The 27,601-nt window shown below is 37.5% G+C and overlaps 3 protein-coding genes across 3 annotated transcripts in view; 2 read left to right on the forward strand and 1 right to left on the reverse strand.

Annotated features, from left to right (window-relative positions):
• The window catches only part of LOC103036759 (Kv channel-interacting protein 1), a 67,258-nt gene extending 64,324 nt beyond the window's left edge, over positions 1 to 2,934 (forward strand). The window contains exons 6-8 of the mRNA XM_007228018.4: positions 54 to 158; positions 365 to 427; positions 1,467 to 2,934. Coding sequence (XP_007228080.1) covers positions 54 to 158; positions 365 to 427; positions 1,467 to 1,514 — 216 coding nt within the window. The 3' untranslated portion in view covers positions 1,515 to 2,934. The remainder of the gene's footprint in view (positions 1 to 53; positions 159 to 364; positions 428 to 1,466) is intronic.
• A 4,100-nt stretch (positions 2,935 to 7,034) lies between these two features.
• LOC103036459 (T-cell leukemia homeobox protein 3) lies at positions 7,035 to 12,412 on the reverse strand. The gene is made up of 3 exons (XM_007228017.4): positions 11,878 to 12,412; positions 8,418 to 8,658; positions 7,035 to 7,428 (listed from the first exon to the last, which is right to left on the reverse strand). Exons 1-3 carry the CDS (start codon positions 12,233 to 12,235, stop codon positions 7,215 to 7,217), a joined length of 813 nt encoding a protein of 270 aa, XP_007228079.1. The 5' UTR covers positions 12,236 to 12,412; the 3' UTR covers positions 7,035 to 7,214.
• LOC107196870 (claudin-23-like) lies at positions 8,913 to 10,408 on the forward strand. Its single transcript, XM_049474732.1, has one exon. It carries the CDS (start codon positions 9,514 to 9,516, stop codon positions 10,246 to 10,248), a length of 735 nt encoding a protein of 244 aa, XP_049330689.1. The 5' UTR covers positions 8,913 to 9,513; the 3' UTR covers positions 10,249 to 10,408.
• Positions 12,413 to 27,601: the final 15,189 nt, after the last annotated feature.

Here is a 27,601-nt window from a genome sequence, read left to right on the forward strand (position 1 = left end):
TCTGTCTGTCTGTCTATCTATCTATCTATCTATCTATCTATCTGACTGTACAGGAGATGACAGACATTGTGAGAGCGATCTATGATATGATGGGGAAGTACACATATCCTGCTCTAAAGACAGACGCACCCAAACAGCACGTGGATGCTTTCTTTCAGGTCAGAAGCATTCTTTTTTGTATCAGACAGATCGTATTTAATTTATCTGAATGTATGTACTCACATATATAGTCTCATGACTTTTACCTACAATGACCTGCATTGTCTATTTGACTATGTTTTCTGTTTCTATGTGTTTAAAATAGGGTTTCATACTTCTCAGTTGACAAATTGTGCATTTTTTTATTTATTTTATTTCTCTGCAGAAAATGGACAAAAACAGAGACGGTGTTGTCACTCTAGATGAGTTCCTTCTTTCATGTCAAGAGGTATCAGTCTTTTCATTCAGTCATTCTTGTTTCTTATAAACTATGGTTAGGAAAAATCTTATTCTGGATGGCCAAGAATGCTTGGTTTGTTTAAGCAGGAAAATCACCTAACTGTGCTGGAATCACAGAAGGATGACCATAGTGATCATCAAAGCTGAGTTTTATTTAATTCTGGTTGGACTTGCTTTCTTTTGTCTCATTTTAATGCTACTCTCTTTATTATTAATGTATTTAATGAAAGTGTAATATCAGTTCATAAAACAAACATGTAGGCAAGTTGTTCCTTTAGTTGTATTTTACTTTAGCTATACAGTCTTCAAAAGGCCTTCCATGGAATTCATTTTCCTTTGGTTGGCTAAGATAACCACAAAGGTCTCTACCCTAGACTGTATATAGAGACTGTATACAGCTCTGGAAAAAATAAGGCCACTTAAAAAGGATGACTTTCTTTAATTTTACCAAATTGAGGAAGATGGGTGATCACAACTATCAAACCAAGCTGAACTGCCTGAATTTGTGCACCAGGAGTGACATTGAGTTATCCAAAAGCAATGTGTAAGACTGGTGGAGGAGAACATGCCAAATGAAAACTGTGATTATAAACCAGGCTTATTCCACCAAATATTGATTTTTTTACTACTGACGTTTATGGATATGAACTTGTTTTCTTTACATTATTTGAGGTCTGAAAGCTCTGCATCTTTTTTTTTTATTTCACCCATTTCTCATTTTCTGCAAATAAATGCTCCAAATGTCAATAGTTTTGTTTTTAATTTGGGAGAAATGTTGTCCGTAGATTATAGAATAAAACAACAATGTTCATTTTACTCAAACATATATACATAGCAAAATCTGATAAACTTTAGTATCTGTTAATTTTTTCCACACTGGCCTTAATGTTACTATAAATTGTCCTGCCGTCTAGTGCTCACATAGAAAACTGCAACATCAAACCTGATCTTGTTTTTTCCATGTTGTATTTTTTCCTTTTTTGTTAGATAGGTATGGTTATGATTTTCTTTCTCTCTATTCTCTAAAGGATGAAAACATCATGAGATCTTTGCAGCTCTTCGAGAATGTGATATAAAAACAGAAGATCAGGATGGAAGGAGGAAAATGAACAGAGGAGAAAAGGAAATAAAAAGAAGACTGATGAACTTTCTGATAATTCTGTAAGAAGAGGAAATGGAAAGAAGAAGATACTCCATTCTGTTCATATCATCTTGGTAAACTGTAGCAGCTTTGTAGCGTTATGTCAGTGCTACACAGCAATGTGCATAGCATCATCATGATACTGTTATGTTGGTAATATGCAGATTGTCAAGTTGTCAAGAACCCTGATCCTGGCTCTTTTTTAAAAACTTGTCACTTGGTATGTTTCTCTTCAGTTACATGTGCTTAATGTTCTGAATTCTGCAGAATGGGATGAATTTTACTTGTGTAAGAGACGCTGTTATGTTTCTCAAATACCGTAAAGCAGTCATAATGTTCAGAGCAGGGTTTCTCAACCGGCAAACCACAGACCACCACAATCAAGTATTGTATCTTCAACAACCTAGGTTATAAAACTATGTAAAACAAAGTGGAACAAAATATAAATGAAAACATTCATTTTAACAATAAATTACAATAAATTTAAAACATTAATGGAAATGAAAAGAAACATATACCAGAATTATCTCAAAGCAAATTAAACATTGTGAGTTGAAGACGATGCAGTCGCTGGTCTGATACGATCAGTTATTTAACCAAATTTCCAAGTTTTGGGAAATAAGATGAAAATAAGAGAAATAAGAAATTAAATCATAACATTTTACTTAAAATTATGGGGTGTTATACTTTATAGTTACAATGATGAGCTGTAAGCTGGTAAAGGTTGAGAACCCCTGGTTTACAACATAGTTTCTTGAAGGTTAGAAGACAATTAGAGAGCAGTTTTCTGAGTTCTAGCTATTTTCTTAAATAGCAGAAACCATTTAATTGCCTATTATTGTTTCTAGGAGGGACAAGGCATGTCTTTGGAAAGCTTGATCAGATGAGTTACAAATTACCAGAGTATGCCTCTGGTCATATCAGAACTGGCAATACATGGCTTGACTCTTATACTATGTATTTATATAAGAGCTATATAGAGGAACTAACAGCAGGGACACTACAAAGTCAAATAAAACATTTCAGTGTGACCCAGCAGAAACTGAAAGATAAAATGAAGTTATGTTTATCATAGCTTAAAGCTAGCAGCTTTAGAGAAAGAGTTCTATTTTAATAAATCATAAAGGATCTCATGAAAACATTATATGAAGCAATGTATAGGCTTTTCCTAAGCTAAATAAAAATGGGCATGAGTAGTCTTGAGGAATGCTGGATTTATAATCCCAAATCAGAACACAGCTGGGACAGTATGCAAAATGCAAAAATTCCACAGTGTTCTTAACATTTCCTTTGATTCTGTTTGATTACAGACAGTATAAACACGATATATTTCATCATCTGCGCTACCACCAGTTATATAAATTATATAACATAATATATATATATATATATATATATATATATATATATATATATATATATATATAACATAATATAATAATTATTATATTATGTTATATATAAATCCATTCCTGCATTTCAGGCCTGCAACAGAGAATCCAAAAAAGAACATAATTGCATTTTTCTTTTTTAAACGACTCCACACATTCTATACTAGGGACAGGTCAGGACTGCAGGCAGGTCAGTCCAGTATTGGCCTCTTCAAATGCAGCATTTGGTTTCCAATCGTCTTCTTGAAAAATGCATTGATGTCCTTGAAAAAGCTGTCCTCTGGAAGGCAGTCTAAATGGTCAATTTTTACTTTTGAATGGTTTTCAGGCCTGAAATACTGGATGTAAGATACCAAATTAAATTCAGTTGACCAAACAACATTGGAATAATGTTAGGTTTTGCATGTATTTCCCATGCCCTTGAAACTGGAATGTCAGGTGCTCCCAATTAGCTTCATTGGGGGTGTGAAGCTTAAGCCCCCCCCCCATGTGAAAAGATACAGGAAAAAATTAAGGAAGATTGATGGGGAGGAGGTGGGTGCAAAGTTGTTCGACACCCAGTTAGAGAGGATGTGAGGGTTATATAGAGCTGAGTGGGAGGAGTAAAGGGCGTTGAATCAATCTCCCAAAATTAAGTTATATTCAAAACTCCACTTTTACTGTCTGAAATAAAAAAGAAGATAAAGTAAATGTACTTTATATATGCTGTGCCAACCTTTACTGATTTGGGGTTATGGGCCATAATATCAGCTAGATGTATCTACGTTATTTGTGGCCATTATTAAGCAATGTCTTATCTTAATGTGTTACCAGTATTGTATTATTAGACTGACACAAACTCAATTCTTCGTAAGTCTCTATTTTAGAGTGGTGCTCCCTGTTTGAAACTGTCACAATAACAGTGAGTCTCTGATAGTGTGTTGGTCTGTGTTATTTGTGGAAAATCTGATTGCCGCTACATTTCTGGGCTGCTACCTGCTTGAAATATTGGATCTGTTCTCTGTGTGTTTCTGTTGTCTGTGTTTTGTACTACAGTATTACAGTGTTATTCATGTGTTATTTCAGTGTTTGTTGTTTGGCCTTTGGTCCAGGCATCTCTGTGTCTATCTGTCTGTCTGTCCGTCTCTCTGTGTGACATCGTCAGATAACTGGTAAAGTTGTAAATGTGTCATTAGGTATTATATGAGAGATTATAGTTGTGCAACAGATCACTTTCATTAGATTAGTTGTACTGGCTGTAAATGTTGTTTTCCTGGGTGTGTTTACAGTTATACTACGTGGAAGCTGTGAATTACCAAAATGAATAATGCTCAGTAGTCATATAGCCATACCTCCATACACTGTGAAGCAAAGAGAACAAGAGAGATAGAGGTAGAGAGAATCTACTGTCAGAGGCTTAGGATGCCTCCTTCATAAACTGTCTTACAACCTGAAAGAAGAGATAAGTTTGTGTTGAATAGGAGAAAGTTAAGTATCAGGATAAGTAAGCCATTATTTCACAGTTTGGCTGTTTAGACCATGGGGACTGTGTGTTCTGCCCGTCCCACCTGTTAGTATTGTTTTAATACTATTTTGTAATATATTGGAATGCATCATAATTATGTGCAATGCTTAATAATGTGAACAGAACATTATGCTGAAATGTGTAGCGACATACACTACAATTTAAAAGAATGGAATCACAAGAATCATTCTATGTGTCAGGAACTAATATTGTGTCCCATGGCATCTAATGAATGAGAGATCGTATTTATGAATAACTCAAGTCATTTAAATACAAGCCATCTGTTAACATCTGCCAAATCCAGATTCCAGTTTGGTTCATATTTTTCTTCCAACCCAGATCACAGTGCAAATCTACTAAGTAATTTGTTCATAAAAGGGTCATAGTTTACCTATTTTTACACAAGTGAAAATAGGTCTATTGTTTATGAAGTTCTTTGCCCAAAATCACTTTCACATAAAGAGATCTCATTTGCTGACTTACCACAGATCCCTCCATCAGAAGAAGTCTGCTGGCTAATCCTGCAGTGTACTATGGTTAAGGGAGGGTACCAGGGTGTTTCTATTGTGATGTCACAATAGGGAACCCATTCAAATGGCTCATAGACGCATATGATTCCTGACACCAAACGTTCTCAACTGATTTACAGAAAACGGTTGGATTTGTTTTTTGAGACCCAAGTGGAAATACTAAAGCATGAAGTGAGTTTGGCATAAAATGTTCCTTTTAATCTTCAGATCAACACTAACTGACTTCTTAATTCTGATGAATTACTGACATTAAAAGTGGAAGTGCTTGATTGGATGAATAACAACTGTTTTGGACAGTAGCTAGATTTATTTATCCCCTAGATTACTGTGATAATCAATATTACTGTAACAATAAGAACATTAGACATCTTAGATTAAAGTAAGTAATTATACACTCTTACAAAGATGCCATAGACAAACCACTTAGTTCGGTTCTCTAAGAAACTGTAAGTAAATGAGATCTAAGAGTGTGAAAACCATGTAAAGATTTAAAGGACCTTCACATAATGTACATTTACATTATAACTGCACCTTTGTATTAGATTCTTTAAAAAGTAGGTTATTCACAACTAGATTACAGTAATGGTTTTCTGAATAACTGCACTACTCTCTCAGCCATACACCCACTCACTGTGACCAAACTCAGCGGAGAGATTCAGAGAAAACCCCTCATAAACCATGGGTCATTATTACCTCTCCATTCATAATTTTCAAACATAATACTTATGTATTATAACTGTACAAATCTGATGGATCAACTAGTTGCTCAACTGCTGTTTTTTGATTGTTAAAGCAAAAAGATTGACACAACTATGACAGATAGACAGACAGACAAACAGACAGATCAGCGGGCAGACAGACACAGGAAACATACTTTCTTGTTGCTGTATAAAATGATATTTAACAATAAAAAATTTTCAAAGAATAATGCTGGTTGTTTTATATATTTTACACCCATTTCACTTAAATAATAATAATAAAAAAACAAATCAAGAAAGACATCATTCTTTAAAACATCTTAGAACAGATATTATGATCAATATTACAGTGGCATGCAAAAGTTTGGGCACGCCTGGTCTGAATTTCTGTTATTGTGAATAGTTAAGTCAGTAGATATTTTTATTTTGTTTACGTGTAGCGTGTAAAAGTGGAAATTATCATCATATAATAGTTCAATATTTAAATTCTCAGCTAAATGTTTTCATGGTTCCAGACCTTAACTAAATTATTAGGGCTATGGCTTTTAGAAGATTGGACAGCTTTTCAAGTAGCTACTAGAAACACACATTTAACGGGAATTGTAAAATCAAGTTGAGGTCTAAAATATCAAGAAAATGAATTAATCAAATGTTAAAAAAAGTTTCACCAGTTTTTATTTTTAATTAATCTTTTTCTGCTTTAGTTATTCTCAGTAACAAACTTAAGTAACAAAAAAGGCTACTCAAACTTTAGCATCACTGCATTTACATAACAAACATTTTATAGACATTTTTATAGACCCAAATTCCAAGCTTATAGAATATACACCTTATTTCCTCACACAGATTTCAGTCCTGTACTCTTTGTTTGCTTCTCTGAATTCTCAGATGCACTCCACACCCATGATAGCATGACTCAGCTTTGGCTCCTGAATGCACCCATTCAAACATTACAGTATTCTTGTGGCACTGAATGGCCCTCTAAAATGAAAAGGTACTTTTAAGACAAGAAGCATTAACTTGCATTATGAGGAGTGTGACCCCACAGGAACCTCTGTCCTGCTGATTAGTCCCAGAGAAAGAAATTATACTGTAGGTCGGATTTTTTCAACAAGTTGCACTTGATTCCCATTTATATAAAAAGGTCAAGCATGTAACTGGATCTTCCAGTTCAAACACTCTGCCAACAATACTGCAACAGGAGACTTCCCAAACAAACAAAACAGTGCATGAAGATAATACTAATACTTTTCTGAGCTGTCTGGACATTGCCATTGCGTACCATGTTATGTAAGTAAACCTTGTTGTTATATCAATTGCTCTATTTTATTTTAAAATCACTGATGAAGAATTAAAATTATTGCACTCCTCTGTCACTTCAGTGCCATTTTAATACTGAATTAATACTGAATTATGAGAAATAAGCTTACACAAACCTGTGCAGTTTTGCTTATCCTCAAATCACTCACAGATCGTACAAAGCCTGTGCTGCTACAGCACATTACAATGACTTTAGGCCAGTGATGTAGTGGTTGCCAGTTTGCCCGTTTTTTCCTGAGCCCATGGCTGCAGGTTCTGCAGGGCATACAGGGAGGAGTTATTAACACACATAGGATCTACAGACACGGATTCACTGATGGACCTCTGAAGCACATCAGCCTGCAGCTGGAGCAGCATCCGATTGGCCTGCTGTCGCTCAGCCTCCCTCTCCTCAGCAGTCTGTCTCCTGGAGGTGTTCAAAAGAGAAGATTAAACTTAATGAATGAAAAAATGAGCTGACGAAAAAAGTTTATTTTATTAAAAATCATAAATAAAAAAAATACAATTAGATATATTGTTGTTCAGCAGTATATATTGCCATATAATAAAAAAACAAGGAATTCTTTACCAATTGTAGGTCATAATATTAATAATACAATCTGTGTATCAATGATATGCATCAAAAAGAAAAGGTATTCAGTAGATATAATCATTAATTTTAAAATAGTCATTTTTCTGCTAAAAAAGTTTTACAAAATTGAATATGACGTTGAGCAAAACATTGTATGCCCAGCAATGTGACTATTGTGAATGTGTTATATTAATTATGAAACAATATACAGCTCTGAATCAGTTTCTCTGATTTTGCTATTTATATGTATAAGTCTGAGTAAAATGTACATTGTTGTTTTATTGTAGAAATACAGATAACATTTCCCACAAATTCTAAATAAAAATAGTGTAATTTAGAGCATTTATTTGCAGAAAATGAGAAATGGCTTAAATATTAAAAAAGATGCAGCGCTTTAAGACATCAAATAATGCAAAGAAACAAGCTCATATTCATGAAGTTTTAAAAGTTCAGAAATCAATATTTGGTGGAATAACCCTGGTTTTTAATCACAATTTTATGCATCTTAGCATCATGTTCTCCTCCACCAGTCTTACACACTGCTTTTGGATAAATGTATGCCACTCCTGGTGCAAAAATGTAAGCAGTTCAGCTTGGTTTGATGGCTTGTGATCATTCATCTTCCTCTTGATTATATTCCAGAGTTTTGTTTTTTGGTAAAATCAAAGAAACTCATCATTTTTAAGTGGTCTCTTATTTTTTCCAGAGCTGTATTGTGCAGCCCTAATTATTTCACTGAATGTTAATATATATAGTCAGTTAGACAGCTAAAAGTGGTTCTTCTGTTGTTCTGTGGTCTTCTTCCTCACACTGTGTTTACTCACCTCCATTTGGTCCTGCGGTTCTGGAACCACGTTTTGACCTGAGCGTCGGTCATTTTGAGGCTCTTGGCGAGAGCCGCGCGCTCCGCGCTGGCCAGATACTTCTGCCTATGGAAGCGCTTCTCCAGCTCGCAGATCTGCACGCGACTGAAGGAAGTGCGCGGTTTCTTCCGCTTGGGCGGAGTTCGGTTCTGATAGGGGTGACCAACTCTGCGGGTCAGACCCAGTGGGAGGAGAGCTGGAACTGAGAGAAAGAGAATAAAAATGGTATAGGCCTAATATGTTAGCATTTCCATTTCAATGTATTCGTGTATGCATGAAGAAGACCATTTGTGAAAAATAAAACTTGAAAAAATATTTTATCGTATATTATATTTATTGCTAAATAAACACACATGCTTCAGAAAAACTTCCCTTGTAGCAGTTAAGGCGGTTTCAGAGGACTTAAAGATTCAGCGGAAATAAAAATTCAACAAGCCATCTTTACATTCTAGAAGTAAAAACAGAAATACACCCCAGAAAAATCAACAAAGAAAGATAGAAAAAAATAACAAAATATTTAGCTTAGTCGTCTTCAAGTTAAAAAGTAAGTAAACAAGCATGCATAAAACAAAACAAAAATAACATGCCATGTAAAAACTGTATAAATATGCTGTATAAAAAACACATATTTTTACATAGGTTAAAACTTGTCAACAAATGGTACACGATCATCAGATCCATCGTAAAGGAATAGCCTAGCAGGGCTGGTGTAGAGCTGTGGCTCAGCAATGAAGTAGAGGTGATCAGCATTGCACAACTATTTTAAGCATTTCACTAGACTATTTCATCCATCAGGTTAATCTACACCTATCAAACTCTAGTTGTGAGTATTATTATTATTGTGTTCCCTTGATGCCAGCAGCATTCACTGAGGACTGTAATACAACGCTATCGAAACTTGAGGCTTTATTGATGCATTTGAATAGCTGACCACGTGACGATGGCCTTGGACCGTGGGATTTAGAGGGAGCCACCCTCTCCAAGTTTCAGGAACAAGTCTCCAAACTGTAACCTCTTTCCACACCGAGCGCGCGCTGTAAATCTTCTTGGGTGCACCATGCGAACTCCTCTGGGTCTCCTGATTGCCATGGTCTTCGTTGCTTGTGGCTGGATTTTGGACTTGACCACCACGGTGGCTCCAAACTGGCGAACTATCCACAACATCAGTGGGCACCCTGAGGACCTGGTGCTTCACCAGGGTATATGGGACATCTGCAGGTCCTTCACGGCGTCTCGGGACGTCCTCTGTAACCACGAGGACATCGAGTACTTTAACAACCAGATCATTGAAGTTGCCCGAAGGATGATGTTGGCCAATCTGATTGTGACCCTCATCGGTCTGTGCGTGGTCACTATCGGGACCCACTGCTGGACAAACAAGCCGAGGTTGTCGGTGGGGGCATTGGGGGGGCTCCTCATCTTCAGCTCCGGCGTGCTGGCCATCATCCCCGTGGCGTGGTACCACCACATCCTGACCTTCATTAACTCGCCGTCCAGCGACATTCGCGTGGGTTACTGCATCGTGTTGGGTTACACGGGTGGCATAATTGAGGTGCTGGCAGGATTAGCGATGTTCGGTGGGCTGTACCAGGGCCAGTGCCATGGCGGGAAGAGCGGCGAAGGGGGAGCCGGGAACATCGGACGTTCCGATTCTCAACCGCACCCCAAAAGCGACGGACACGGGAGCGCGAGGAGAAGCCGCGCGAGCAGCGTGCCTTACGCACTGGAGTCCTTGAAACAGGAGGTGAACTTCTGGCGGGGGAAGACATCAAGTGCCTCAAAGACGCTGTAAACAGGACTGCAAAGTACGTCAATTTGCCTAATGCATTCAATAAAGCCTAGCTGCACTAATAGCACTAAGACACTTGAACCCAAGTTGCTTTTTAGTCAATTATATTATATATAATTTAATTAAATAAAAATTAAATAAAAAACTTTGCAAAATATGTTCACATGCATGGGCGTGGTAGTGGGGGGAAAAGTGGACCTGACTACCCAGGGCCCGAGTAGAGAGAGGGGCCCATGAAAATCCTGATTTTATTTTCGCTCACTTTCCTTTGTTTACTGGCATGGATAGGGGCCCATTAACATAGAGGGTGTACAGGGCCCAGAATTTGCTGCTACGCCCCTGTTCACATGCAGTGAATTATTGCTCTTTGAAATTACTCAAAAAATTACACACTTGAAAGCATGGTCAATTAAGCAAGATCTCATAGTTGCACTTGTTCTAATTCGCTAAAGTCACGTGGGAAGTCTTAAACATTCTGGTGTAAAGATCACGTGAAAATTCTTTAATTTTCACCAACAGTTTTATGGACTGTAATTCTCTGTATTTAGAAATACATGGTAAATGTGCCATTGTTAAATTGGCTGTTGATATTAAATAATTTAGTGTTAATTTAACACATTTTCATTTAATACTAAGAGACATACTGTGAAGACAGAATCGCAGTTTCCCAGTAAACATCCACATACATATACAGAGAGGAATAAGTCTTAGAGCTGTGGAAGAACCACATAAAAAATACATATTTTTAATCCAACAAACACCAACAACGCGACGTGAAAACGATTAACTGTTTGTGTTTTGTTTTGACTGTGCTAATCCTCTTCTGAATATAATTTCTTCATAAGCGCTCTTCTTCGATCTTTATCCAGATGGTTATTTCGTTTACAACAAAGTATTTTACAAACACAGGCTCCTTTGGGTTCAAGAGAGTCACGAGGAAAAAACGGCACATTAAACAGATCAGCAGGATTTTCCTTGTATGTCAACAAAGAGTTAAAAATTTGGCCGCAAAAAAGTGTAGTCAATTCGCGTATTACCTTTACTTCCTTCATCAACTGTTCCTCACTTTCAAATGAGTCAAATATACAGCGACACACCTTTTTCAGCTGTACATTTTAAAATGAGACGAAAATACTATAAGAGGTGGTGATCATGATGTTTACAGAATTATTATTATTGTTTTTTTTATTACTATTATTATTACCATATAAGATTAGCTACACCATATGTTTTGTGTTATTGTATTATTAAGTTCATAAAAGATTATTATTGCTATTATTTTATATTTAAAAATATATATTGTAATTATGCTTTCCTATGTTGATTACATTTATTAATGCTGTTACAGAAAAGTGAACATGGGATAAACGTTTGATCACGTGAAAATAAATATTATGACATGATCACGTTGTCACATAAAATATTGTTGTGAGAATGTGATTTTGTGGGATTTGCTTGCTTCAATTTAAAAAGCATTTTTTGTTATTTTTTTGTGTGTAAACTAAATTAATGGCAAATTTGCATGACCTTATTTTGCAATCGAAAAATTAACTTCGCTGTTCTAGGTTTTTACTTGTTTAACTACTAATACCTTTAATTAAAAAGTTTTGAGAGTTCTGGAGTGTACTGTACCTGCCAGTCTGTCTTTGGTGGCAAATCTGCGGCTGTGATCCACCCAGGGGAAGCAGAGCGCTCCAAACCCCGCCGCAGCCGCCGCTGCTGCTCCCATGGGGATGGAGGCGGCGGTCAGTGGCCTGTGAGCGGGAACCCTGATCACCCCCCGGTGACCCACCCTGCCACCCCCATACACCACTGAACCCTCCAGAGTGACCCTGGAGGGGGACAGGGCAGGGAAAGGTGCAGTGGTGGTCCCAGAGGGGCTCTCCGGGGCGCTGTCCGAGGAGCCCAGAATTTGGTCGATGCCGAAGCGGATGGGCTCGTGTGCGCTTTTACAGGACGGCACTGGCCTCGGGCTCTGGCCGCTGTCCATGTTTCCCGGTCGCGGTGGGTGAATTAAGACTAATCACACAAAATGAGACAGAACCTGTTGTGATTTCAGAGGCTTGATGGCCATCATGATTGATCCCCTCATGGTGCTGGATGTCCTCTGGCTGCAGCGCGTGTCCTGTTACACCTTAAAGAGCTTCAGACTGCTCTTCTTCATAAAAAAAAAACTGTAGTTTTCCCCTCGCGCCACAAGCCTGCTTCTTTTTTTACACCCGTTTTATGACATTCCCCGCCCTCCCGCACTGTTATTGGTTGGTACCAGACGGATCACTTGCGAGGACAAACTGCTATCCAATTACATAACGAGGAACAGGGTTTGCGAAAAACGGGTGGGAAAAATAAACCCTATTATGCAGCTCAAACTCACCAACTAGTGTCTTCATCGCCTTGCTGTTAGTCAATGTTAATGCTGGACTGAAATAGACTGTGCAGGACTGCGAAGACATCGCAGAGTCTGGTTAAGATTGTGTATTTAAGTATGTTTAACTGATGTATTTATATTGAGTAGCTACCATATTAGCATAATTAACAACTAATCAAATAAAGCGCATTAAAGGATTTAGTTAACGAACAGTCACATTTAGACTATGGAATAGTGTGTTCTAAAATGTCTCATAAAGAACATTTTTTGTGGAATGTCTGGGCGTGGAAAATGCTTTAAATTAGTAAAGAACCTTTACACGAAATTTTAAAATCGTTAATCGATGCAACATGTTTAATAATAATACAAATTTATATATAGTTTTTTCATATATTTTATATGGGGAATGGGGGTCAAAGAAATCATCTCTTTTATCTTTATTTCTGTAGGGTTCTTTGCCTTCATCAGGGTTGTTTTGGATAAATGCCCCAAGAACATTAAATCACTGGGTTTATGAATCAAATGGTTTCTGTTAAGAAGCCATACAAAACAAGTTATTTTGCACAGTAGATTATAATCTAATTACCTCAATCAAAAACTGGAGTATGTTAATCATGTGTGTCCTCCTGTCAGTGTCTGTGTAGAAGTGACTCAGTGCCAGTGTGTGAAATATTTTTTACAGGTTATTGAGCATAATTGACTGGTCAGTGCTGTTTGGACACTGTCAGTGCCAGTGCCTCACTCCGCTTAATGCCCATTTGGCCGCTTTTCTGCGCCATATGCACCACCATTCCCTTAGGGATAAAGTCCAGACTTTTCCACATTTGTGTGAACTGTTATTTTCTCTTTTTTGCTTTTTCGTTTGATGTGTTATTTTGTGGATTTTATATACATGACGGTGACACTGATTTACTTACCAACATACATTACATCAAGTGTTTAAAAGCATAATTTATTTATATCTTATTTATATATATCTAATATATATATATATATATTCGTTAATATGAACACTATGTGTTAAATTTAAACACCTAGATGTAATAAAATGTCTCACATAATTAACGCAATGTTTGCTTGGATGATTGAATGTTGATCATGTGTTTTATATGTATATAAGTATTTATTACACAGGCCTAAAACTATATATACCTTAACAATAATTAGAAAAAAAGCTTTTTCTACAATTTAAGTAATTTGCAGAAGAAGGTTCGTTAACAAAAACAAAAGTGACAAAAGTGTATATGTCCTGGTAATTAGACATACACACTAAAAGTTGCCATGTGTCGAGAAAAAAAGCCTGATGTGTAAAATGAATGATTTGTTGGTGGCGTTCATGTTCTTGCTGGTGTGCTGATTCTGTTGTTGTATAAACATTGTATTTCTGCATGGTGATAAAGTCTCTCAGAAAACGAGCCCTAAGGGCAGAACTATATTTTCAGCTTATTTTGCTTTACTGCACGGTTACTGTTGTTTTAATGTTACTGGTAGACCTCTATTAATAACGTCTCTCTGCAAAGGCTGTGTGTTTTATTGTGTTTATTTCTTTATTTATATTATTTTATTGGTGATATTTTTCAGGGTTTGCGTAAAGAGGGGAAATCAGCGCTTGAAACGCACGACGCGCTGCGGGAGCGGAGCAGATCCATCACCGCAGCCTCACATTAAAAGCTCTGTTCTCCGGAGAGAGCGGGACGGATAAAACGGGAGAATAAAGGAATAAAAGGGAGCGATTTGTCTGGGAAATTAGCCCCGCATTTCCATAATGGCGGCTGCGGCTGGAGGCCCGCGGGCTCAGCCTTTATTGCGCGTGTCTGAGCTGTTATCAATTTCCCAACTTTTTTTTTCTCCAGACGCAGGAGACAGACGCGCGTGGGCTCCACACCACAGAGAGATAGAAAGAGAGAGGGAGAGAGAGAGAAAGAGAGAGAGAGCAGGATGAAGTGATAGAGAGTATGAGGAGCGGGGTTTATACCTTCCAAACTGCAGCCAATGCACAGTGATATGAATTGAGCGGTAAGTAATAGCGCATTTAAAAAAGCACCTAGCATGTTTTTATTAAGATTTACACTTTAGAAACCTTAGATGACTGAAAAAGAGATTAATAGTAGCCCTTAAGCGACAAAACAGAGCAAACAGTTCCAGTCTGCATTAAAAGCAACAGAAAGAACATCATAAAAACATGCCCTCCTTACAGCGAAAATATATTTCTTTTTTAGAATATGAATATATGTGGTGTTTTTCAACTGCTGTGTAAGAGATGCACATATACAGCTCTGGAAACTACTAAAAGATCACTTCAGTTTCTCTGATTTTGCTATTTATAGGTATATGTTTGATTAAAATAAACATTGTTGTTTTATTCTATAAACTACGAACCAAATTCCAAATTCTCCCAAATTCCAAATAAAAATATTGTCATATAGAGCTGAAAATGGCTGAAATAACAACTAAGACGCAGAGCTTTCAGACCTCAACTAATGCAAAGAGTAAAGTTTAAGTTCAGAAATCAATATTTGGTGGAATATCCCTGGTTTTCATGTGTCTTGGCATTTTCTCCTCCACCAGTCTTACACACTGCTTTTGGATAACTTTATGCCACTCCTGGTGTAAAAGTCAAGCAGTTCAGCTTGGTTTGATGGCTTGTGATCATCCATCTTCCTCTGATTATATTCCAAAGGTTTTCAATTTGGTAAAATAAAAACAAAAACTCATCATTTTTAAGTGGTCTCTTATTTTTTCCAGAGCAGTATATTCAGAAATTATTATTTGTTAATAAACGTAACTCAGGATGAAAATGCTGCGGTTTACACAGGTAATATTAAAGCATAGCAGAGGGAAAACTATTAAAGATTCCTTTTTTTGTAAATGAATAAGTTAATTTGCAGTGTTTCTTCTCCTCACTCCGTAATAACATACTGAACCCCTAACGAAAGAAAGTGTCTTAAAAGTGTAGTCCACTGTCTAAATTGTTGATGTACTCTTAGAACACTAATAATGCACTACTAGTTGAATGTTGCCATGTTTTAGTAAAATATTGTCAATGACAAAAGCTTAGTAATAATACAAAACAAAGCTCACACATTTCATCCCCTTGTGATAAAATCAGCAGTCATCAAAAATTTTCAGTTGATCAAATCCCATAAAGCGCGCCAGCATTGTTTTATATAGGATACAGGTATTTAAAAAAAAACGCAAATTATTTTTTTCTGCAAAATCTGCTCTTTTTTCAAATGAAAACAAGAAACAGAGCGTAGCAGAATATATTGAAATCAGTCTTACATAGACATTTAATTTAGTGGATAGACATTTAATAATAAAATAGAAGAATTAAATATGATTCTAATTTAACTGACAATTAACTGTTGAAACAGTACTACAAAAGTTATAAAAGAAGTAAAGAGCTTTAAACGGTTGCTGTTTAATTAATTGTGTAATTTAAACACAAGTGCCCCAAAACTACTTTGAAGAAGCACTCCCACAGAATGATACTGTGATAACGCTACCACCAGAGTCTCTTCAATTTTAGCTCCTTCGGGGTAGTCATAGGGGTCTGGGTGGCCTTCCTCTCCTTCTCCTTCTTCTTTCCAATTTTCTCGTCTGCCCTAGGCAGATTTATACATGCCATTTTTGAGTGATGGCTTAAACGGAACTCCAGGGGGTACTGAGTGACTTTTTAGTCCATCATCTGTCTAATAATCTTTAATAGCATTTGATCTCAACATTTTTTTCTAAGATATTTGGAGCCAGGGATACTGATTAACCAATAATTGGTCCTTCCAGACAGGTGTATTTGGCTCTGTCTAAAAAATAGGAAATGCTAAGCTTAGTTATCTAACGTTCTGATTTATTCAAATGCTTACATCTAATGACAACACAGCTAAACGCTCACACCTTGCAGCAAACAGTGGATACCTAGGCAATGTCAGGACATATGTTTACTTTAGATTTTGATGAAGCCCAGCAAACAAACAATTCAAGGTTAGTGTATGTTACTTTAACACTATTTTTTAAAACAAACTGTGCAATTCAAATATTTAATCTTGGGTGGCAGTTTGACAGGATTTAATGTAAGTTATTTTGGCATTCCATTTTTCAATTTATATACAAGCGTTCTATAACTAACACAGGAAAGTTTCTCTTGAGCATCATTCTGAGCAGCTAGTTTGATGTGTATCGGTTAAAATAACCTAACATAACTGTGAGCTAACCTGGGTAGCTATCAAGTTGCTACGATTGTTGTAACGCAATACTCTGTTCATTTTCGCTAATGAGATTGTTGTGACCGATATACCCGAGGAAGCTGAAATTGGCTCCTTATATGGCAGTTTCCTGTTTGTATTTCCCGTTCCACCTTAAGTGATTCAGATGATTCAGAATGCAGCAGCACGTTTGGTCTTCAACCAACCAAAACGGGCACATGTCACTCCGCTGCTCATTGAGCTCCACTGGCTACCGGTTGCTGCTCGCATCAAATTCAAAGTGCTTACAATCGCCTACAAGGTGATGACAGTACAGGCTCCTTCCTACCTGCACTCGCTCCCGAAGGCTTACACTACCTCCTGGCCGCTGCGCTCCTCCAATGAACGTCGCCTCGCTTTGCCAAACACTCACACAAAGCAATCCAGACTGTTCTCATACAGAGTTCCCCAATGGTGGAACAAACTACCTTCCACTACCAGATCAGGAGAATCTCTCGCTATCTTTAAGAAACTCCTGAAGACAGAGCTCTTCAAAGAGCACTTACTCTCTTAACACCTCTAATACACTAACTACTTCTAACCTCATCTCCTTCTTCCTCTTCTCTACTCCTCTATCCCATTATTTCCCTCTGACCTCCTTAAGGCCCTATCTATAGATGCTTTATTTTTAACTTCTATTATTTTTGTACTTAACCTCTTCTATTATTTGCACTTCAATATTGTAAGTCGCTTTGGACAAAAGCGTCTGCCAAATGTAATGTAATGTAATGTAATGTAAAAAGTGATGGCGCCTATAGATGGCGCATGTTAACACTGAGAAAAATGCCTGTGAGCCAAAAAAAGACTTGTTAAAGAAAAAACGAAAAGGGTATTGCATTAGGTTTGCATGACGAGGCAGATACACTATATTAAAGATAAATTATTGTGACACTTACTAATTAATTCATTCAATGTTTCTTTAAAATCAATGGTTTTATAAAAGAGTTGCGCCTTATTTTGCTGAAGTAACTTTATTTTTACTGCCCAGTTAAGGTATTCTAATAGCATTAATAAGTTTTAGACAGGATGTTGCTGGGGCGATTTATTTTTCACTTGCCCAGTTATGAACAATGAAAATGTGTCACAGAACACAGGCCAGACCAAAGAGTTTACTAGACCCTCCTTTCAATTGTACGTTTTCTCCCCCAAAATGTAACAGTTCATTCTCAATATTGTAATAACTTACATATATCCTGTTAAGTTACAAAAATATATTAACTCTAATGAAGGTTATTTTTTTATTGAAGTGTCAAATATTCTTTAATTGTCTCTGTAAAAAAATATAACAAAGTTTCTTAGTTATGAAGGAACTCAAGAGTATGAGCTAGAATGGGAAGCTCTTAGATGAGACCGTGGAGTTTTATCATACCTTATTTTTGCAATGTAAGAATGTAATTGCCTTTGCCTTTCCAAACACCTTGAGGGCAATGGATTGAATTGAAAGTGAGTGGAAGAGAGAGAGAGAGAGAGAGAGAGGGAGGGAGAGGATCTGTTTGATGGTTGAATGCATGGCTGGTTCACATACTTGCGAACAAAGAGGGGTGGTTAGTAACTGCAGGGTTTGAATGGTCCGAACAAAAAGGATGAAAGATGATGAATGCAAATGACTGAAGTCCGACAAAGGAGAATTTAGTGGATAATAAAGACCAGCAGGACACAAAGTTTGTTAGTTTGTCTGTGTGTGCAGCCAGTAAGAGTTTTTAAGCTTTACATAAGTATCTATATTACCCTCTGTGTGAGGACTAAAACTGGTTTAACTTAATTCAGATATTTACAATGTACTAGTGCATCGCAAACAATTGAATGTAATTGAAAAGTTACTTTATTTCAGTAATACACTAAAATGTGACAAAATGTGAAATTCACATAATATACAGATGTGTGTACACAGAGTAATCTATTTAAGCATTTATTTCTTTTTTGTTGATAATTAATTATCGCTTACAGCCAATAAAACCCAAAAATCAGTGTCTCAGAAACTTTTAATATTACGTAAGACCAATTGGTACTTTTGGCAGTGTGGGCAGTGTGACAAGTCCTGCTGGAAAATAAAATCTGCATCTCCATAAAAGTTGTCAGCAGAGGGAAGCATGAAGTGCTGTCTGATTTTTTGGAAAAACACTGCACTGACTTTGGATATAACATATTGATAAAACACAATAAACCAACACCAGCAGAAGACATGACTCTCAAATATTCGTAACTCGTAAATTTTACATTTCATTTGGAAATTAATGGACCAGAGTCTGGAGGAAGAGTGGAGAGACACCCAGTCCAAACTGCTTGAGTTCTAGTGTGAAGTTTCCAAAATCAGTGATGGTTTGGAGAGACATGTCATCTGCTGGTGTTGATCCACTGTAAGACTTTTATCAAGTCTAAAGTAAGCGCAGTGTTTTTCCGGAAAACCTTACAGCACTTCATGTTTCCCTCTGCATACAACATTTATGAAGATGCTGATTTCATTTTCCAGCAGGACTTGGCACACTGCCCACACTGCCAAAAGTACCAATTAGTCTTATATGATATTCAAATTTTCTGAAACACTGATTTTTGGGTTTTCATTGGCTGTAAGCCATAATCATCAATGATAAAAAAAAAATTGCTTACTGATGAATTACTGATGACTGAAGTAAAGTAATTTTTCAATTATATTATATATTTTTTAGATACACTAGTATGTTACGATCATGCAAATATTGCTTTTCAAAACAGTACAATTTACAGATGAATAAAAAAAACATAACTTTAAGTGAAATTCCATGTAATTTTTTTTTTTTCAAGCCATTTTGGAGTGTTTGTATTGGTCTACTCATCTTGACAAGTCAATGCATTGTATAATGTTTTTTCAGTGTCTGACCCCATTTGTATTAGGGAAGTGTATAGCTCACCTGCTCGCTCCTTCACACACTCTCAGTCTCCCTCTCTCTTGGAGGAGCATAGGTCACTTAATAAAAGCCGATTATCCAGTTAGTGTCTCCGTTAGCTCTTAACCTCCTCACCCCTCCTGTGGGCTGGCAGTGGGGGGTTTGTTGGGAGGGGTGGAATCCACCAGCTGCCCCCAGCCTCACTGCACCAGGCCCTGGCAGCCATCTCACTCCACAGCCCTGCTCCATCCGGCCTGCTGGGCCACAGACACCAGCAAACCAACCAACCAAAACCCACCTGTCCTGCCTCAGGACATACACCCCTCACCCCAATACAAACTGTCACTTGCCATTTCAGCCTTTTATAAGCGCTAATTCAGACGCTCGCTTTAGGGGTGAACCATATCATGATATATTATCCTTATCAGGATACATTAGGTCACAATCTGGTTGTTGTTGTGTGTATAATGGATAGCAGCAGCACTTCCAGATTTATATCCACCCATTAACCAAAGAGTCTAGAAGATAACAATATTTTCTTTTAAAGGATACTAACTACATACACTACTATATGGGACATTATCCGAAAAACATGCTATTTTGCTCTCAAAAGATACAACTCTTTATGAATTGTTTGGTTCCCCTTATATTATTAATATATTTTCCCACCCATTTAAAATACAGCTCTGAAAAACAATCAAGAGGAAAATGGAGGATCACAAGCCATCAAATCAAGCTGAACTTCTTGAATTTTTAGACCAGGAGTGGCATAAAGTTATCCAAAAGCAGTCTGTAAGACTGGGGGAGGAGAATGTGCCAAGACGCATGAAAACTGTGATAAAAACAGGGTTTTCTGCAAATAAATGCTCTAAATGACAACATTTTTATTTGGATTTTTTTTATTTGGTCTGTAGTTTATAGAATAAAACAACAATGTTCATTTTACTCAAACATATACACATAAATAGCAAAATCAGTGAAACTGATTTAGAAACTGAAGTGGAAACATCATAATATATATATATATATATATATATATATATATATATATATATATATATGTATATATATATATATATATATACATATATATATATATATATATATATATATATATATATATATATATATATATATATATATATATATATATATATAAGACCATAAAAATGCCCTGTGTATTAGTATTAGGCATAATGTCATATTCTTTTACCATATGGCCAAGCCTCAACTGTGGCTTGCATTACTGTTATAATTGCAGTGTTGGGAGAGTTGAGAGTTGTACATTTTAGGAATGCATTGCTTTTAGATAAAAAAGAAACCTACCTTTTAAAATGTGCCATACACACTATATAGACATAAGACATTGATTCAGTCTTATAAAACGGAGAGTATTAAAAAGAGTTTCTCCTGCTTTTGTTCGAGTAATAGTCTCTACTGTCCAGGGAAGACTTTCTACTAGACTTTGTAGCATTGCGGTGTGCAAGGCAGGGGGTCCTCCAGTACCAGAACCATCTGCAAATGTTTTCCATATAAAGATCCATCAGTTGATTTAAAGCTTCTTCACAAGAGCTGTATTCTATATATGGTCGTTTGTCATGTTCAGTGTTCTGTCTGTGGATAATTGTGGAAGCCCTCCAGCTTTCTCTCCTCACACAACTCAATTTGACCATCACCCAGAAACATTAACTGCACACACACACACACACACACACACACACACACACACACACACACACACACACGTTTCCCCAGCTTTTTCCTCCCTCACTCTTGCCCTGTGTGTCTTACTCTTTATTTGTCAATTGATTCTCTCTTATTTTTACCCATCCATTCACCCCCTCTCTTTCTCTCTCTCTTTCTCTCTCTCTCTCTCTCTCTTCCCTTGCTGATTGTGGGGGTGGAGGGCGTCAGATGCTCTCACAGTGTCTCTCTCCCTCTGTGTGCGTTTGTGTGCACTTTGGAGGTTCTGGTCCCCAGATGGGGGTGACCCATGCTTGCCCCTCCTGCTGAAGATCCACCTGTCACACCACCCTTTCCACACACCCACGCACACACACAAACACACACACACACACACACACACACACACACACACACACACACACACACACACACACACACACACACACACACACACACACAAACATAGATATACAACAGATTCAGATACATTCATCATTCATAAAGATGTGCAATGTCACACAGTGCCAATTATTGCAGCTCTAGACTGTATGGAGCTTCTTCTATGAGCTTAGTCATGAAGAGTAATGAGCTGCTTTAGATAAATACAAAGATCATTAGTTTGGAGAAGTGTTGGAGCCCTCAAGCGTGTGAATGTCCAGGTGGGCTCTTCATATTGGTTGTAAGGTACTGGTGTATGTGCTGAAAACGAATTAATATACAAAGTATGAATCATAGTATGTTGTTAAAAACATATATAAAAAATAATAAGTAAATATAAGAAAAGTCACTTATAAGTTGTCAAACTCTAAGTGGTTGGAATTTATGGCTTCGAGACATCACTAGAAGGTAAATGCTCCAATAACGGTCTGATTGCACAACAACAGACGGCTAGAAAGACAAATGCCATTGCTGTACCTGACTGAATATATAAGGTCATTCTTATGCTTTCCTTAAGTAGTATGCCTTGGAGAGTTGGAGAAGTTCAAGAGAGGTCACAGCCCTAAGCCTCTTTTGGTGTGGATAGTTGGTGGTTGGTAGTGGATAGAAAAAGCTAGCACCAACCACACGAAGAAACCCCAGAGAGAAAGAGCCTAGAAAGAGCTTGTCAGACATGCGCAGAATAACCCAACAGCCAAGGTTTCAGACATTCAGGAAGCAGTGATGCCCACCGGGAGTTATCTTGTTAGTGCCAACACCACTGGCAGACAGCTGTACGATGCAGGACTGCATGTACGCATACACTACTGACGTGTTCTGCTTTTGTCCTTGTGGAGATAACTAACGAATCCATGTGAGGAGGCTCTGTCAGCACACCACCCTAACACAAAATTTGCAGAATTTGTGTGAGAATATTCAACCTGTATAGGGTAGATACCATTAGAGGCCTCAACAACTCTATGCTCCAAATAGCATTGGAATCCAACACCCCTCTTTGTCATGGAACTATGTTTTGAATATAAGTGTACATAGACTAAGTATTATACTACTATACTAGGCTTGACTGTGTCACTTATTAAAGCAAGCAGGATTTTTTAGCCAAAAGTGCAGATTCTGTTTTGTGCAAGAAATATTTAATTTCTATTATTTTATGTTATTAGAGATGAAATTTTGTGAAATGTTGAAACTGTGTCCAATCCTATTTTTGCAGAGAGAAATAAATAATGTATGCAAACAGAAAGTTCATATTTGATTTGATTTATTAAAATAATTTAACCCTTCTGATAACTACTATTCATGTATGTATTTACATTTAAACAATAAATTAATATTACAGTAATACATAACGAACCGTGACAGCCTTTTTGAGGGTGTTAATACTATGTGTATATCAAGCCAGTTTTAATAGAATTTTACAGGAGTCACTGTACATCCCCACTGCAGTGTTTTAAAATAACGATAATGGAAACTCAATGGAAAAAGGTGTTAAACCCATTAGGTACATACTGTGTGTGTGTTTGTTTGTTTTAAGGTGTGATTGTTATTCTATTAGACAACGTGTCATATGTTTTTGGGGGTGTTTCCCACCCCCTCCCTCTGGTGATAATTGATTCACACTGCGGTCTGCTGATTGGTGTGAGGCCCCCTATGGGCGGGGAGGGCTCAACAGCTGCCCTCTCTCCCTCTCTTTCTTTTTCCCTCCCTCTCTCTCTCTCCTCTCAGTCAGCCAGTCATTGCAACTCATTCATTCACACACAGAGACACCCGGTACATGCAGAAACACACACAATCTGTTGGTACAGTAATAATAAACACAGATGAGTTATCAAGAATGAATGACTTCTCAGATTTATAAATGTCACATAAAAACAAAACTATGCAACAAATTCAAACATAAAATCACACACTCAAACAGTAAACACACATAAAATAAACACACACATACACAGTCATGCTGACACTCATGCAGAGAGGCGGAAGTTGGCAGGGACGCACATACTTGAGCAGATTGCCCTTCACAAAAGCAAGCAGAGAGTGTGAGGGTTGGGGGACGTGTTTGGTACTGATAACTGTGTGTGTGTGTTTGTGTGTGTGTGCTTGATGTGGTAGCTCAAAGGTCGCTGTGTGAAGAAAGATAAGCAGAATCTGGGCATGTTTTTAGTTTGGATTTTATACATGTGAGTAAAACCCAATTACTCAGTTTGTGTCGTAAGACATAAATGCAATGCCATACAAAGGTCTGGTGAAAGTTTTATTAACGTAACTCATTATGTGAACAGACTAAGTTTTTTCTTTAACTTAAGAGTTTTTTTTATCTTGCATGATTTTACACTGTAATAAAAGCAAAAGGATCGCCACGCAAAAAACACAAACACAAAAAGGTCTAATACCTTTTTTTAATAATTTAATTTCTAATTTTTAGCCCATTTTCTCCCAATTTACCAATTTACCCAATTACCCAACCCACTCATTAGGACTCATTAGTGATGCCCCAACCATGGGCGTGGTAGTGGGGGGAAAAGTGGACCTGACTACCCAGTCAGGGTAGTCAGGTCCCTACCTCCGAGTAGGGAGAGGGGCCCGCGAAAATCCTGACTTTTTTTTTTCACTTATATTTCTTTTGTATTGGCATGGATAGGGGCCCATTGACATTGAGAAATTTGCTGCTACACCCCTGGCCCCAACACCAAGTGGGTGAAAAGATTACATACATGTGAAGTCAGCCACAGTCTCTTTTTGAACTGCTGCTGATGCAGCATTGCCAATAGCATCATAGCATTCTCGGAGGAAAGTGCAGCAACTCAGTTCTGATACAACAGCTCACAGACAGCCAGTGCTGAGCGACATCACCCACTCACGGCGCCTGTAGTCGATAGTAAGCTACATGAACAGGATTCAAACAGGTCTCCTGATCATAATGGCAGCACTTCAGTCTGCTGGACCAATCGGTGCCCCCAAAGGTCTAACACCTTAATTAGCTTATTAGTGCAATTACATGTTAACAGTCCTCAAGAAATGATTTAATATTATTAAGTATTTAATAAATACTCAAAAATCAGCATATATGGGCTCCTTAGAGTAAATATTTAAAAATCTGAAATCCAAATAATTGATGCCTGAATTGACACACGAAGCAAGAGAAGACTGTAAGAACAATAACTGTTTCCAGGTAGCTTTTTTCTTGCCTTCATTTTCTGATAAAAGTTTTTGTACATAATATAATCAAGTTACTAGTATGAGCTTGTGCGAACTGTCACATGGACATTGTGATTAACCAATAGGTGGGTTTTCTACAGCCCCAAACAGAAATCAGTAAAGTGTATATTTGTTTTTCAAATGAACACAGCAGCAGCTGTGGCTAAATTCCTCCAGGAGCATAATACTAGGAAATAATCTCAGAATGAGTCTAGTTGCAGTCATACAATTATTGACCCTGAAAAACTCTAAAAATAATATGTAATGGCAATTTGTCTGTAGATGTTAAGGGAGTGTCAGAAATGAGTCTTTTTAAGTGCATTGCAAATCTTCTCGTGTATGGTTTGCATATGGGTGATAATGTAGTGTAATATAAACTGCATGAATCCAAATGAAAGCCAATGAGTTATTTCATGTGTGAATTTAAAGTGAGCATTTTCCTCGCTAATGGGCTCTAACTGCTGTGCTGACATGCACTGCTGAGATTTATTCACTGTTATCCATCTCATCTTCAGAGGCACAGGTGATTGCTGTGGAGAGGATGTGCTGATATATATATCTCTGCACTAATCACACCTAATCACAAATGAATTGCCATCAGCTTTAATGGGATGCTCGTTTACTTCCTCATTACCACAACACATTTCTGATTACCGCAGGTGGGAGGGGAGGTGCTGAGCTTCTATCTGCAGATGAGAATTCTTATACGTGCCCACAGTACGTCTCCACAGGAGTGAAAACTGGCCTTATTGGTGTTTCTTATCCAGTGAGACGGTGTGTGTCTCTGTGTGTGGGGGTCTGTTTGAAGGCGAGAGAGACAAAACGGCAGAGGTAGTTGACTCTGTTTCTGCACTCTAGCACTCTTACAGCAGTAATTGAAGTTTTAAGTGACCACACACTGCACCCCACACACACTGGATAAAAGCACAAGCAGCAATCTATCATTTTTAATTGCTGAGAAATGCATTAAAATAATAAAGCGCATTGCGAGCGGCCAGAGTGATGAATAGGCCCTGCTGCCTCTATCACATTACCTGCACCGCCAGAGATATTGCGACCAGCATATGCCCAGACACATGTGACTGTTATTTAATAACAAAAGTTGCATATTAAATTCCATCACACAAGAAGAAAGCGAGAGAGAGAGAGAGAGAGAGAAAGAAAGAAAGAAAGAAAGAAAGAAAGAAAGAAAGAAAGAAAGAAAGAAAAAAAACAGTTGTTCTGGATGCCTTAGCACCTGGAATGACTCCACTCTTTGGATCCAGGCCCTCTCAGCCGTCTTGATATCTGATTGAAATTCCGATCTTGACCTGATTTGCAGTAAATATTTATCTGTGTGACTTTACTGTTTATTCTCTGCTGATCTCTCACACATTCTCCTTACCATTCATATTTAATGTTATTTTTATATATAGACTAGTGTTTACAGCTTGTTTTTAAACAAACAAGACAAATATGTCTTTTCCTCACCTATGAGAACCAATAATATCCTCACAAATTCTGTTCACTTCTCTTTTGCGATAGCTCACAATAAAATGTAATGGATAATTATTCATTAATAGATCATAACAATGTTAATGAATAACAAACAATTAAGATAACTAGCTTGAGAGCTTCTAATCATGTTATTAACATGTTTCACTAATATGGTTAATCACTGTTGATCTCAGGTGATCTTTACATGGGTTGATTGCTGTAAATGAATAGCTTTATTTGTTTTTTGGGGAAGGGGGGGGAGGGGGGGGCGGGGTTGTGGTTGTTTTGTCCCATGAGGCTTACTCCCGCTGGACTCTTTCTTGGTGGCTCGTGCTTCTCAGACTCCTCTGCAAACTAATTTTTCTTCCTGTGTTTTATTCATTCTCCTTCATACACACACACTCTCTCCACTGTCCTTGTATTATCTTCATCTAGATGCTCATCCTCTGTCACATCTATATCTCCTGAGTGCAGGATTCTGGAGCTTAAGTGCATGTTCATGTCCATGCAGGTGCATATGTGTGTGTGTTTGTGTGTGTGTGTGTGTGCATCACTGTGTGCCTACACATCCCCCACAATTATGTCTTGATATTTTGATGGTGAATGTGGATTTGATGGATAGCTTTCGCAGAGACCATAAAATATCTGCGTTATTGAAGAGTGTGTGCGTGTGTGTTGTGTGTGTGTGGCTAGCACAGTGCTAGTATTTGATAATTTGATGGTAAAGAGGCAGTGATGAATGGTTTTAATGTATCATGGGTCATCAAACTGAGAAAGAGAGAGAGAGAAAGCAAAAGAGAGAGGTAGAGAGAGAGAGAGAGAGATAGAGAGAGAGAGAGAGAGAGAGAGAGAGAGAGTAGGAGGAGGAGGAGTAGAAGAATATGAAAAACTGAATAGAAAACAGGGACTCATATGAAGATATCAAGGAGCAGGTCAGAAAACCCACACACCTTGAGGAATTGAATGTCTTATCAATTCAGCACCAACTATCTGGCCTCATTAAAAAGAGAGCATTTACATGTTGCTATCCCATGACTTTTTAGCATGTCATTGTGTAACATCAGTTTATCAACACAAAACAACATAAA

The sequence above is a fragment of the Astyanax mexicanus genome, chromosome 2 (genome assembly GCF_023375975.1).
Source record: "Astyanax mexicanus isolate ESR-SI-001 chromosome 2, AstMex3_surface, whole genome shotgun sequence".
In the NCBI taxonomy this organism is placed as follows: Eukaryota; Metazoa; Chordata; class Actinopteri; order Characiformes; family Acestrorhamphidae; genus Astyanax; species Astyanax mexicanus.

Excerpts from the sequence above, each read along its gene's own strand:
- LOC103036459 (XM_007228017.4), bottom strand. The coding sequence starts at position 12,235 with ATGGACAGCGGCCAGAGCCCGAGGCCAGTGCCGTCCTGTAAAAGCGCA. Across the intron at positions 8,659-11,877 it reads CACCAAAGACAGACTGGCAG|TTCCAGCTCTCCTCCCACTG; the intron begins GTACAGTACACT and ends TCTTTCTCTCAG. Across the intron at positions 7,429-8,417 it reads AACCGCAGGACCAAATGGAG|GAGACAGACTGCTGAGGAGA; the intron begins GTGAGTAAACAC and ends GAACACCTCCAG.
- LOC107196870 (XM_049474732.1), top strand. The coding sequence starts at position 9,514 with ATGCGAACTCCTCTGGGTCTCCTGATTGCCATGGTCTTCGTTGCTTGT.